The sequence below is a fragment of the Hyla sarda genome, chromosome 5 (genome assembly GCF_029499605.1).
Source record: "Hyla sarda isolate aHylSar1 chromosome 5, aHylSar1.hap1, whole genome shotgun sequence".
Classification (NCBI taxonomy): Eukaryota; Metazoa; Chordata; class Amphibia; order Anura; family Hylidae; genus Hyla; species Hyla sarda.
The window spans coordinates 339,263,540-339,276,847 of record NC_079193.1 but is presented as its reverse complement, the minus strand read 5'-3'; the positions used below and the strand labels follow the sequence as shown (position 1 = coordinate 339,276,847).

The following is a 13,308-nucleotide window of genomic DNA, read 5'->3' as shown; positions in this document are numbered from 1 at the left end:
GAAGCATCAAAGTAGATGTGGATGCACGTGACAAGAACCTAGTTGTGCCTTTATACAAACCCATAGCCGTGTCAGAAGATGTGTGTTTTTATTTTTTTTAAAGAGTAGCTCCCACCATCCTTTGCTCATGCTCATCTATCCCTAACCCCTTCCCTGCCTTTAGATTTTTTTTTTACTAGATTAAATATGCCTTTTGTCTGCCTGGTAGTGTGCTCACTACCAGGCAGACTTCCCCAGCAGGCGCAACGTCATTGATGCCTGCTGGGGCTGACACTTCCACCCTTACTTCACCTATACAGGGTGCCTCCAGCTGTTTCACCACTACAACTCCCAGCTTGCCCTGACCTCTATTGCCTGTCAGGGCATGCTGGGAGTTGTAGTGGAGAAGTAATTGGAGGCACCCTGTGGAGAAAACAGTATGTGTGTTACGGCTGCCGCACATCTCGCTCTCCCGAACCCCGCCGTGCAAACCGCCATCCCCCCCCACCGTGCAACCCGCTATCCCCCCAAATAAAATAAAAAAGACTAAAGTGCAGGGCTTTCACTCACACCGGGAGCGGCGTGCGAGGCCAGGGAGCCTGCGCGCATCCTCATAGTTCAGAGCGCAGCCTGACTGAATTCGGACCGATGCCCGGCCGAGATCGGTTCGAACTCATCTGCAGCCGGCCACTAGGAGGGAGACCACTAGTGGCCAAATTTAAAAATTAAAATAAAGTATTTTAATGACAAAAAAAATATTTAAAGTATATTAGAAATATGTTGTAGTACATCAGTACTACAACATATATAAAAAAAAAAAAGTTCCTGACAGTGCACATTTAAAGTAGTAAGCAGTTATCCCCTCTACAAGCACTATCCTTATGTCCTGTTAGGGTGTATGGATATATTGTATGTGTATGGAGGCCTCATAGGACCATCATCATAAGGATCATCATGAGAGGGCGGGCGGGGGGGGTCTTAGTTGCCGAACACCAGTAGTTCTCATATTAAAGGAGTACTCCAGAGGGAAAAAAAAATTCAAATCAACTGGGCCCAGAACGTTATACAAATTTGTAAATGACTTCTAATTAAAAATCTTAATCCTTCCCGTACTTATCAGCTGCTGAATGCTCCAGAGGAAGTTGTGTAGTTCTTTCCAGTCTGACCACAGTGCTCTCTGCTGCCATCTCTATCCATGTCAGGAAGTGTCCAGATCATGAGCAAATCCTGTTTAAATACATTTTTATTGTTTTCTTTTTCAATTTAACAAACAAACCAAATAATAATGTTATCGTATAATATTTAAAGTATATGTAATCTGTTAACATAGCTTATTGTCTCCTCCTCAGGACAGTCCCCTGACATGGACAGAGGTGTCAGCAGAGAGCACTGTGGTCAGACTGGGAAGAACTACACAACTTCTTCTGGAGCATACAGCAGCTGATAAGTACTGGAAGGATTAAAATTTTTAAATAGAAGTAATTTACAAATCTGTTTAACTTTCCGGCACCAGTTTTGAATGTTAATTATTTAGTATCTATGTAATACCCTGATATGTATATTAAACACATCCACTAATCGCTACATCTTGGCTTCTGTTTTTTCTTTTATTAAAAACAAACTTGTAAGAAAGAAAAAACAATAAAACAATAAAAAATAAAATAAAATTAATGAAAGAATGACTATAAAAGATACAAGATGTGAGGATTCCATACTGAGATTCTAATAGATAGGAGCCAATAAAGTAAAATTGTCCTGCAATTTACTAGGAGCCCTCTCAGACAACATGTTTATTAGTGACAGTATATAAGTAAGAAGCACCAACTCATTGTATGTATACAGCAGTGTTTTCCAACCAGGGTGCCTCCAGCTGTTGCAAAACTACAACTCCCAGCATGCCCGGACAGCCAACGGCTGTCCGGGCATGCTGGAAGTTGTAGTTTTGCAACAGCTGGAGGCACCCTGGTTGGAAAACACTGGTATACAGTATAGATGGTCCTCTTTAGAGGTACGAATTCCTGCACCTAGGACAGATAATGTGCAATTTAAAAAAAAAAAGTACAACCTCTCCAAAAGACCACCTCTTGGAGATGACACCCCCTTATCTAGACCAGATTTTGTGTGACGATTTTAAAGGGGTACTCCGGTGGAAAACTTTTTTTTTTTTTTTTATAAACTGGTGCCAGAAAGTTAAACAGATTTGTAAATGACTTCTATAAAAAAAAAAAATCTTAATCCCTCCAGTACTTATTAGCTGCTGAATACTACAGAGGAAATTCTTTTCTTTTTGGAACACAGAGCTCTCTGCTGACATCATGACCACAGTGCTCTCTGCTGACACCTCTGTCCATTATAAGAACTGTCCAGATTAGGAGAAAATCCCCATAGCAAACATATGCTGCTCTGGACAGTTCCTAAAAATGGACAGAGATGTCAGCAGAGAGCGCTGTGCTCGTGATGTCAGTAGAGAGCTCTGTGTTCCAAAAAGAAAAGAATTTCCTCTGTAGTATTCAGCAGCTAATAAGTACTGGAAGGGTTAAGATTTTTTAATAGAAGTAATTTACAAATCTGTTTAACTTTCTTGCACCAGTTGATTTAAAAAAAAAAAAAAAGTTTTCCACCGGAGTACCCCTTTAAGTCCACCATACATCCATTTATTATGCATAGTGACGGTTCTCTTTGAGAAGACCACCCCCCATTAAAAACGTAAAAAAGGCTTCTCAAAGAGGTTTCACTGTATTGTAACAGGAAAAAATTTTTAGATATTTTTTTATTTTATTTAGGCAGCTCCTCGATGATGATCCGTGACACAGAGTTCCATCCTGTCGAGGCGTCTCCTCTGGGGTAGTCGGAACAGGTGCCCACCCAAACAGCCACATCAACCAGCCCTGCACTGATTCCTTCACACAGTCCTTCCACTGGAAAATACAGAAAAATAAACTTTATTGATCAGATTAATTAATTACTGGATTGTACTTTTAATCTTATCAAATCAATCTTTTTATTCTACATGGTCTGTCTGGTAAGCAGGGGTCAAGTCTTGGGGAAAAAAGTGCGTGAACTCACCCAAGATTTCCTCTCATGGGCTGGTCCTACAGGGACTCTTGCTAATGGGAACAGTGTTCCTGCTGTGGAAAAAGTGCAGGAACTCCATTCCAATGTGTTCCTGCAGGACTTGAGCCCTGCTGGTAAGTATCCAGCCATGAAACATTTATTAAAAAATAAAAAACAATTAAAATACAAAGGGGGGGACAATGACACCTTAGACCCTTCACAGTGGGCACCTTGGGACCTCACACACTTCTCCCAGTGTCTCCTCCACTAATGAAGCGGCCAATAGCCAGTTGCCCATAGCTGTGATCTTCATTGTCTTGTTGCATCTCTCAACAGATAGAAAAGATTGAGTTAATACCCATTATTTAGTGGCGTTGTTAAGGGGGTGCGGACCGCACCAGGTGACATCCCCCCAAGTGGGGTGAAACCACCAAGCAGGAAGTAATCCCACGATGGTGTCACCCCAGCAATGCTTTACTGCCTCTCTGTCCGCAGAGACAGTACATTAGAATGGTGGAGCGAGAGCTGTCAGCTCCTGCTCCACCTTTCACTCTCACACGCTGCAGTCAGTCTCTGCTTGCAGTGTGTGAGCCACGGGGACGCGATCCCTGGCAGGGGAGCTGACGCGATGACGTGACGTCATTGCACCCGCCTGAGATCCCGTCCCCGCGACTCATACACTGAGCAAGAGAGTTACTCATGGGATTGTGGATTAGGTGAGTATAATTATTATTATTATTTTTTTTACTATGTTTGGGGCACTATATGTTGGGGCATTATATGTGAGGGGCACTGGGTCATTATATGTTTGGGGCATGAGCATTATATGTGAGGGGGCATTATATTTGAGGGACACAGGCATTAAATATGAGGGGACACTGGGGCATTAAATGTGAGGGGCACATGACAGGGCATTATATGTGAGGGGCACATGACAGGGGGCTCTTTATGTGAGGGGCACATGACAGGGGGCTCTTTATGTGAGGGGCATAGAACGTGGGCCTTATATGAGGGGCAGAAGACGGGACATTATTATTATTTTGTGGTGGGAACAGAACAGGGCATTATTATTATGTGGGAAGCCGAGGGCAAGGCATAATTATTATTTGTGAGGGCACGAGACAGGGGGCATTATTATTATGTGGGGGTATAGGACAGGGGACATTATTATGTGGGGGGCACAGGACAGGGGGAATTATTATGGTGCACAGCGTATTTTGCATTTCAGAGGTATGGTGCATATTATAAGCAATTTCTGGGGTGGTGGGGTTTTCATAAGCCACAATATGTTGTGGTATTGTATTTAGAGGAGGCACAGTGTGTAGTGGTATTATATTCAGAGGGTACAGAGTGTGCTAGTATTATATTTAGAGGGCACAGTATGTGGCAGGTTTATATTCAGATAGCACAGTGTGTGGTAGTATTATATTCAGAGGGTACAGTGTGTGGCAGGTTTATATCCAGAGAGTGCATTTTGTGGTAGTATTATATTCAGAGAGCGTAGTGTGTGGTTGTATTATATTCAGAGCGTGCAGTGTTTGGTAGTATTATATTCAGAGGCACAGTGTGGTAGTATTATATTCAGGAGGCACATTGTGTGTCAGTATTATAGTATTCATAGTGTAGGTGTGTGACAGTATTATATTCAGAGGGTACAGTGTGGAAGGTTTATATTCAGAGAGTGCAGTGTATGGCAGCATTATATTCAGAGGGTACAGTGTTAAAATAATTGTGATTTCTCCTCACTATAGAGAAGATGTCACCTGTAGTCACTGATATCATTGTGTATTCTCCTCACTATAGAGAAGATGTCACCTGTAGTCACTGATATCATTGTGTATTGGCCTCACTATAGAGAAGATGTCACCTGTAGTCACTGATATCATTGTGTATTGGCCTCACTATAGAGAAGACGTCACCTGTAGTCACTGATATCATTGTGTATTCTCCTCACTATAGAGAAGACGTCACCTGTAGTCACTGATATCATTGTGTATTCTCCTCACTATAGAGAAGATGTCACCTGTAGTCACTGATATCATTGTGTATTGGCCTCACTATAGAGAAGACGTCACCTGTAGTCACTGATATCATTGTGTATTCTCACTATAGAGAAGACGTCACCTGTAGTCACTGATATCATTGTGTATTCTCCTCACTATAGAGAAGACGTCACCTGTAATCACTGATATCATTGTGTATTCTCCTCACTATAGAGAAGACGTCACCTGTAATCACTGATATCATTGTGTATTCTCCTCACTATAGAGAATACGTCACCTGTAATCACTGATATCATTGTGTATTCTCCTCACTATAGAGAAGATGTCACCTGTAGTCACTGATATCATTGTGTATTCTCCTCACTATAGAGAAGACGTCACCTGTAATCACTGATATTATTGTGTATTCTCCTCACTATAGAGAAGATGTCGCCTGTATTCTCCTAACTATAAAGAAGACGTCCTTGGGGAGTGTATTCTTGAGTACCAACACCTTCTCAATAAAAAGCAAGTTTAACATGGTTCGTTCTTGACATTGTCGCATTTTCTTTGGCCATGGAGAGCCAGACAATTTCCATTTATTCAGCTGTGCCTTTATTTCCAGATTAAAGTTGTAAACCCAAACTTCATTTCTTTTTATGACTTTTCTTGAGGTCAGTCATTTTGAATGCAATGGCCACATAGTATACATGCTGGTAATCGCCCCAGCTGACTAGTCCTTGGTTGCCAGGTTACATTGATGTCATGAAAATAAGCAAATCAAGAAATAAGATATATAGACATTTAAGGAAGCATTCCAGAATTTGTTCCCTGCTTATACAGTGCAGCCTATGCTATTATTAGAGGAAGATTAAGAATTTTAAATAGAAGTAATTTACAAATCTAAACAACTTGCTGGTACCAGTTGTTTTTTTTCCCCTGGAGTACTCCTTTAATTATTATTATTATTATTTTTAAACAAAGATAATCTACCTCTATTTATCTATATAACTTTCTGGTTCCAGTTGATTAAAAAAACTTTTTTTTTTTTTTATAAATCCTATTTTTGGTGACACATTGTTTTCACTCTGTTTGTTAAACTTAAAGGGGTACTCCGCTGCTCAGTGTTTGAAACAAACTGTTCTGAACGCTGGAGCTGGCATCAGGAGCTTGTGACGTCATAGCCCCGTCCCTCAATACAAGTCTATGGGAGGGGGCGTGACAGCCGTCACGCCCCCTCCCATAGACTTGCATTGAGGGGGCGGGGCTTTGACGTCACAAGCTCACCCGGCGCCAGCTCCAGCATTCGGAATAGTTTGTTCCAAACGCTGAGCAGCGGGGTACCCCTTTTAATCCCCAGAATATGTGTATTCATACTCTGGTGGTTGTATTTCCTCACATCTCTTTAGCCAAGCCTCAATTTACCTGTGGAGGTGCGGTGGATATTTATAGTGGAGTTAAACTCAGCACTGCCCTGATCCAGATAGATGATGGCCTCGATGGGCAGGGGACCCGCACACTCCGCTCCATTAAAAGTGAAGTACCAGCGCTGGCAGCAGGCAGTCTTACACTTAAGACGCAAGGAACCACTAAACACGACCCTCAAAGCACTGTTGGAGCGCATCTTAGTGAATGTACATTCCTAAGAGATGGGAAACAGAATACAAGAAAATTCCTTTAATTTGGCACCTTAAATTTCAGACATTCTGTCCAAAATAACTGACATTTAACATCACTCTTAAATGGGTACTCTCATTAAAAAAAATATATATATATATATATATATATATATATATATATATATATATATATAATTAAATAGATTATTTAAGAATAAAAATGTTTCAGATATATTCTATTTAAAAAAAATGTTATGTGTTTTTTTTACATTTGAAAACCTGGCCACTAGGTGTCACCCTATATGGCTCAGGATTACCCCCCCCCCTTACTTTCAGCACGTTCGGACCATTGCTGGTCGGACAGCGTGGCACAGCGTGGTCCGGAGTGCGCATTCGCAGCGCGCTCACTGCCTGTATAGGAAACAGGCAGAGAGCGAGCACAGCGCTCGTGCGCGCGCGGCACATGAAAATTTTAGTATCCCCGCCCTGCATCACGCTCTCCTCATTCATTGCAGCGCGTGCGAGCTGCAGTCTATCTCAGGAGAGAGAGGAGACGGGCACAGGGAGAGAGGGAGCGCAGAATACAGGAAGAAGGGCGGAAGCGAGCCCCGGCCAGGCTTCAGATGACGTCACGCCAGCCCACTTCCTGCCCTCCGGAGACTGCTCGACTCTGAGCTACCGAAGCTGGTTAAAAAAAGGAATTTTTATGGGGAATTAGATTAAAATAAATACAGGGATAGATGGGGAGGGGGATTAGGGAAATTTAAGTCAGTGAGGGTTACTCTTTAATGGAACCATATTAGGTTCACCTCTGCATTTTTACTCACTGCTTCATTTCCATTAGTCCGTCTGTTCAGGAGTCAGAAAAATAGAAATTAACCCATTCTATTGACATTTTAATGGGTCATTATCATCATGAATTCCTTTCAGTTTACAATAGTTCAGAACAAACAATACATGCAATATTTTTGTTTTTCTGGCCAAAAAAAACGAATAAACAACTAAACGGAACTTAAAATTTTTACATTAAAGTCTAGAATGACAGGTAAAAATGGAAATGTGTTCCCTTTGAGTCCAAAATTTGTTAAAATCCATTTGTCAAACTGAGCATACCCAGAAGGTGGAAGAGCTCCAAGACATGAGACCAGACTATGTGACCTGCATCACTGCCACCCCAAAAACACCAGAAAAGTGTGCAAGAGGTGTGCAGCATCTGTGGCTGCTGCAAAGAACCCATTATTGGACCTTTAATCTGTTTCCAAAAAATGGTGCAATGTGTTTAACTGACACGGGTTGGTTGGCTGTCCGGGCATGCTGAGAGTTGTAGTTTTGCAACATCTGGAGGTTCGCAGGTTGAAGACCACTGTTCTACACCTTTTTTTTGTGTGCTGATAATGTGTAGGAGCACCAGATTAAAGGGGACCTTTCATCAAAAAAACTTTTCATATTGTTACGCTGAGCGTTCCGGGTCCCTGCTCCTCCCCGGAGCCCTCGCGGCGTTCTCCCCTCTGCAGCGCCCCGGTCAGACCCGCTGACCGGGAGCGCTGCACTGTCACTGCCGGCGGGGATGTGATCCGCGTAGCGGGACGCACCCGCCCGCGGGTCGCATCCCAATCTACTCACCTGTCCCGTTCCCCGGCTGTCACATCCCGGCGCGCGCGGCCCCGCTCTCTAGGGCGCGCGCGCGCCAGCTCTCTGAGATTTAAAGGGCCAGTGCACCATTAATTGGTGCCTGGCCCAATCAGTGTAATTAGCTTCCATCTGCTCCAGGCTTATATAAAGCCACTTCCCCTTCCTGTGCTTGCCGGATCTTGTTGCCTTAGTGCCTTGTGAAAGCGTTTTGTGAGTGCCTTTACCAGTGTTTCCAGACCTTCTGCCGTTGTCCTTGACTACGAACCTTGCCGCCTGCCCTGACCTTCTGCTACGTCTGACCTCGCCTCTGTCTAGTCCTCCTGTACCACGCCAGTTTCAGCAGTCAGTGAGGTTGAGCCGCTACCGGTGGACACGACCTGGTTGCTACCGCCGCAGCAAGACCATCCCGCTTTGCGGCGGGCTCTGGTGAAAACCAGTAGCAACTTGGAACCGGTCCACCGGTACGGTCCACGCCAATCCCTCTCTGATACAGAGGATCCACCACCAGCTTGCTGAATACTGACATATATTATAGATTAATGTATGCAGAATAACTTTCCATTAGCATGTTATTAAAAAATATGCTTCTTTCTATGTAATTTTCCACTTTGAAAAAATGACCACTAGGGGTCTCCCTACCAGTCCTTTTTTTTTATTTTTTTTATAGATTTCAGACTCATGCTGGAGTCCTAAATCTCAGACTGCAGCCGGGACACAGACAAACTCCCTGACAGGGAGCAGTGCTGAGTTTGTCTGTGTCCCGGCTGCAGCCTGAGATTTAGGACTCCAGCATGAGTCTGAAATCTATAAAAAGAGACTGGTAGGGAGACCTCTAGTGGTAACTTTTTCAAAGTGGAAAATTAAATAGAAAGAAGAATATTTTTTAATAACGTGCTATTGGAAAGTTATTCTGCATACATTAATCTATAATATATCAAAAGTTTTTTTGATGAAAGGTACCCTTTAAATGGTCACAAAGCATTTGATAAATGTTGTGCAGGTCACAATTTTTGAAATTTAAATCTGCACATACACCAAAAAGCTAAGCCAAGTCTGGGCTGGTGTAGTTTTAGAGATTTTTCAGTGGCTTTGCGCCTTTTCACAAAAAGACGCAGTTCATAAATCCCTTCCATATCATGTGTATTGCCAAAATCAGTGGATTGCAACTCAAAATCAGCAGAAATGTGTAAACCAAAAGGCGCAAATAAACGCTGCTTGCGCCTTTTTTGCACCTTTTCTAGACACAAAAAACAGTCTAAAGACAATGATAAATGTCGGCCATTATGTGGCACTCTGGTAAAATATGGTGGTGGTACCTCCTGTACCTAGGAAAGGATGAATAAAAAAAAAACTGAAATGGGTAAAAAAAAAACACAAAAACAGACATAAACTGATTTAAAAAAAAACTGATACAAACAGTTAGTTATGTTCATGGACAATTCAAATGGATCCTTTAAAAAAAAAAAAAAAAAACTGACAGTTTGCATCAGTTTTTCAAACCTCAAACGCTGATGTGAACTTAGACTTATTGAGAAAAACTATTTAGTTTCAAGTCTGCTGTTCTCCACACCTTCCCCCACATGCCCTGCTGGCCTCCAGGACCCTTTAGGCTAGGTTCAGACTACGGAATTTCCGCCTGCAATTCCGCTTTGAAATTGCAGGCGGAAATTCCGCTTGCTAAAATGTATAGTGTAGTGAATGATTTTCCGTTCATAAATTCACACTGCGGAATTTGTAAAGCGGAATTTGTGAACGGAAAATCCGCTTGAAAATTTCCGCCTGAAGAATGGTGGTGCTCTTTCTTTAGGCGGAAATTTGCGCGGAACACATTGCAGTCTATTGGAGACTGCAGTGTCTGTGCGGTCCTAGCGCCGGCCGCACTCGGACTCTCCGGGCACAAATTTTCTGCCCGGAGATTCCGTAGTCTGAACTTAGCCTTAGTTGGCCCTCTGGCAGACAGAGCCTATTAATGGTCACTGCTTTTTGATGTTTCGCTTCTATTGAGACCTATGGTCTATTGGGTACTTGTAGCATGAAAACGAGACAATGGTGCTGGGATCTGTAGTTCTGCATTCGTTTAAGATCAAATCAACTAATTCTATGTTCACATTGCCTTTTGCATCCGACCCGTATTCTGTCTGCTTAGCTCTTTTTTTTTGTTTTTTTTCCTTGAGCCGAACAGACCCTGAAACGAGTTGGATGCAAATGGCACAATTTTTTTTTCTGCTAAATTTAAACCATCGTGTTTTTTCAGGGCACACAATAAACTGGGAGTGTCGGTCCAGAAGAAGCCTAGCTGGCGGCCATAGGACAAGTGACAATTATGTAAGTAGGTGAGACTAGGGCTGGTGTTGTAGCCTGTGGCAGCTGAGTCAACGAATCTGCAATCATATCATGAGTCAGGGACAGTAGTAGCTACATGTCGGCCATACAGAGGGGGAAATAAAGATTTATGGGGTTGTTCCAAAATATTACGGCATCTCACTTAGATATGTTACAAATATCAGGTTAGTGGAAGTGGCCATCAGTCCTGAGAATGAGTTGGTCCCGGTCCTGGCCACTATAGTAGAATGGTCTATTTTGGTTTTTCAGGAAGATGACCCCCTATTTTAGCACATGGACATCATAAAAGCAACCTGCTGAGAAAGCCTCCTATGAGCCAGTGCAGAAAGCTGCTGAGACAGAATGTGCATTAAAGGGGTACTCCGTCCTTACACATCTTATCCCCTATAATAAGTGGATAAGTTGGGGGGGGGGGGGGGGGCATAACCGCGGGCATCGGAGCGATGCTCGTGTCATGCGCGGCTGATCCCGGCTGCTGATCGCAGCCAGGGACCCGCCGGCAATGGCCGACGCCCGCCATTAACCCCTCAGGTGCCGGGATCAATACAGATCCCGGCATCTGCGGCAGTGCGCGATTTGAATGAATGATCGGATCGCCCGCAGCGCTGCTGCGGGGATCCGATCATTCAGAACGCCGCACGGAGGTCCCCTCTCCTTCCTCCGTGCGGCTCCCGGCGTCTCCTGCTCTGGTCTGAGATCGAGCAGACCAGAGCAGAAGATGACCGAAAACACTGATCTGTTCTATGTCCTATACATAGAACAGATCAGTATTAGCAATCATGGTATTGCTATGAATAGTCCCCTATGGGGACTATTCAAGTGTAAAAAAAAATGTAAAGAAATGTAAAAGTAACAGTAAAAAAAAAGTGAAAAATCCCCTCCTCAATAAAAAAGTAAAACGTCCGTTTTTTCCTATTTTACCCCCAAAAAGCGTAATTTTTTTTTTAATAGACATATTTGGTACCGCCGCGTGCGTAAATGTCCAAACTATTAAAATAAAATGTTAATGATCCCGTACGGTGAACGGCGTGAACGAAAAAAAAAAAAAGTCCAAAATTCCTACTTTTTTAATACATTTTATTTAAAAAAAATTATAAAAAATTAATTAAAAGTTTTTAATATGCAAATGTGGTATCAAAAAAAAGTACAGATCATGGCGCAAAAAATGAGCCCCCATACCGCCGCTTATACGGAAAAATAAAAAAGTTAGAGGTCATCAAAATAAAGGGATTATAAACGTACTAATTTGGTTAAAAAGTTTGTGATTTTTTTTAAGCGCAACAATAATATAAAAATATATAATAATGGGTATCATTTTAATCGTATTGACCCTCAGAATAAAGAACACATGTCATTTTTACCATAAATTGTACGGCGTGAAAACAAAACCTTCCAAAATTAGCAAAATTACGTTTTTCGTTTTAATTTCCCCACAAAAATAGTGTTTTTTGGTTGCGCCATACATTTTATGATATAATGAGTGATGTCATTACAAAGGACAACTGGTCGCGCAAAAAACAAGCCCTCATACTAGTCTGTGGATGAAAATATAAAAGAGTTATGATTTTTAGAAGGCGAGGAGGAAAAAATGAAAACGTAAAAATTTAATTGTCTGAGTCCTTAAGGCCAAAATGGGCTGAGTCCTTAAGGGGTTAAGGAGAATATGCTTTCCGTGTTCTAAACTTGTTTTTGAATGTGATTCTCATGAAGTGCAGTTCTAATGCAAGTTTTGTCCCTGCCTAAAAGTGTTACCTTAGCGTTGCTAACAGTGGGAACTGTTCTGTCCCTCCATCAGCATCTCACACTATTGTATTGGATGCTTAGGACAGTGTTTCCCAACCTGCGTGCCTCCAGCTGTTGCAAAACTACAACTCCCAGCATGCCCGGACAGCCGTTGGCTGTCCGGGCATGCTGGGAGTTGTAGTTTTGCAACCGCTGCCAGCATCCTGATTTCTGAGGTAATACCTTCACCAATAAGCCCCCAAAAAACAAAAAAAAAATAACATGCTAGAAAGCACTAATGTTCTACTACGAATCCTCACGTACTGCGATTTTCCCCAGATCAATGCCATAGTTGAGGGCACTCCAGGCACATTGCTTGAAGTTTGGAGTCCAGGACTCTTCTATGCTCTCTCTCATACATTCTCCCTTTTCTCCTTTAACCCCATCCCGTCCTGGAATTCCTGGGGTTCCTGGGATGCCGTTCACTCCTGGAGTCCCATCTCGGCCTGGAGGACCCATGCTGCCTTGCATACATAAACCATTATACTGCAAAAGAAAAAAAAAAAAAGAAAAAGATCATTCATACAGTATTATAGCAACAAGGTCACAGGCCGAGCACATTCCACCCAAGATCATGGTGGACTGGATGTACCTCTATACATGAGAATGTCAGTGCATCCTACATTCTAGGAAAAATCTAATTCGTATATACAAATGTATTTAGGCCGGCCAGTGGTTTGATGGGCTGCTAAGGGGGCAGCACTGAGTAAAGTAAGACCACGTTTGCAACCGTATTGCTGTAATGCAGTGGTCTCCAAGCTGTGGACACAGTTTGAAGACCACTGCTCTAATGTATAGAAAAGCAAATAGGGGATGAGTGTCAGATCTTGGTGGTCAGATCTTGGTGGCCGATACCCCCCTCTATACATCTCTATGGGAGAGCTGGAAATACAGCCGTCATGTATCTTTGGCTCTCC

General features: G+C 42.7%; 1 protein-coding gene across 5 annotated transcripts in view; it reads right to left on the bottom strand.

Annotated features, from left to right (window-relative positions):
- Nucleotides 1-2,575: 2,575 nt before the first annotated feature.
- Nucleotides 2,576-13,308, bottom strand: part of CTHRC1 (collagen triple helix repeat containing 1) — a 56,198-nt gene continuing 45,465 nt past the window's right edge. The window contains exons 2-4 of one of the 5 annotated variants that reach the window (XM_056518624.1): nt 12,656-12,877; nt 6,441-6,657; nt 2,576-2,897 (exon numbers count right to left, since the gene is read on the bottom strand). In XM_056518624.1, the coding sequence (XP_056374599.1) occupies nt 2,755-2,897; nt 6,441-6,657; nt 12,656-12,877 (582 nt within the window). In that variant the 3' untranslated portion in view covers nt 2,576-2,754. The remainder of the gene's footprint in view (nt 2,898-6,440; nt 6,658-12,655; nt 12,878-13,308) is intronic. The other 4 variants (XM_056518625.1, XM_056518628.1, XM_056518627.1 and 1 more) reach the window with 4 other exon arrangements.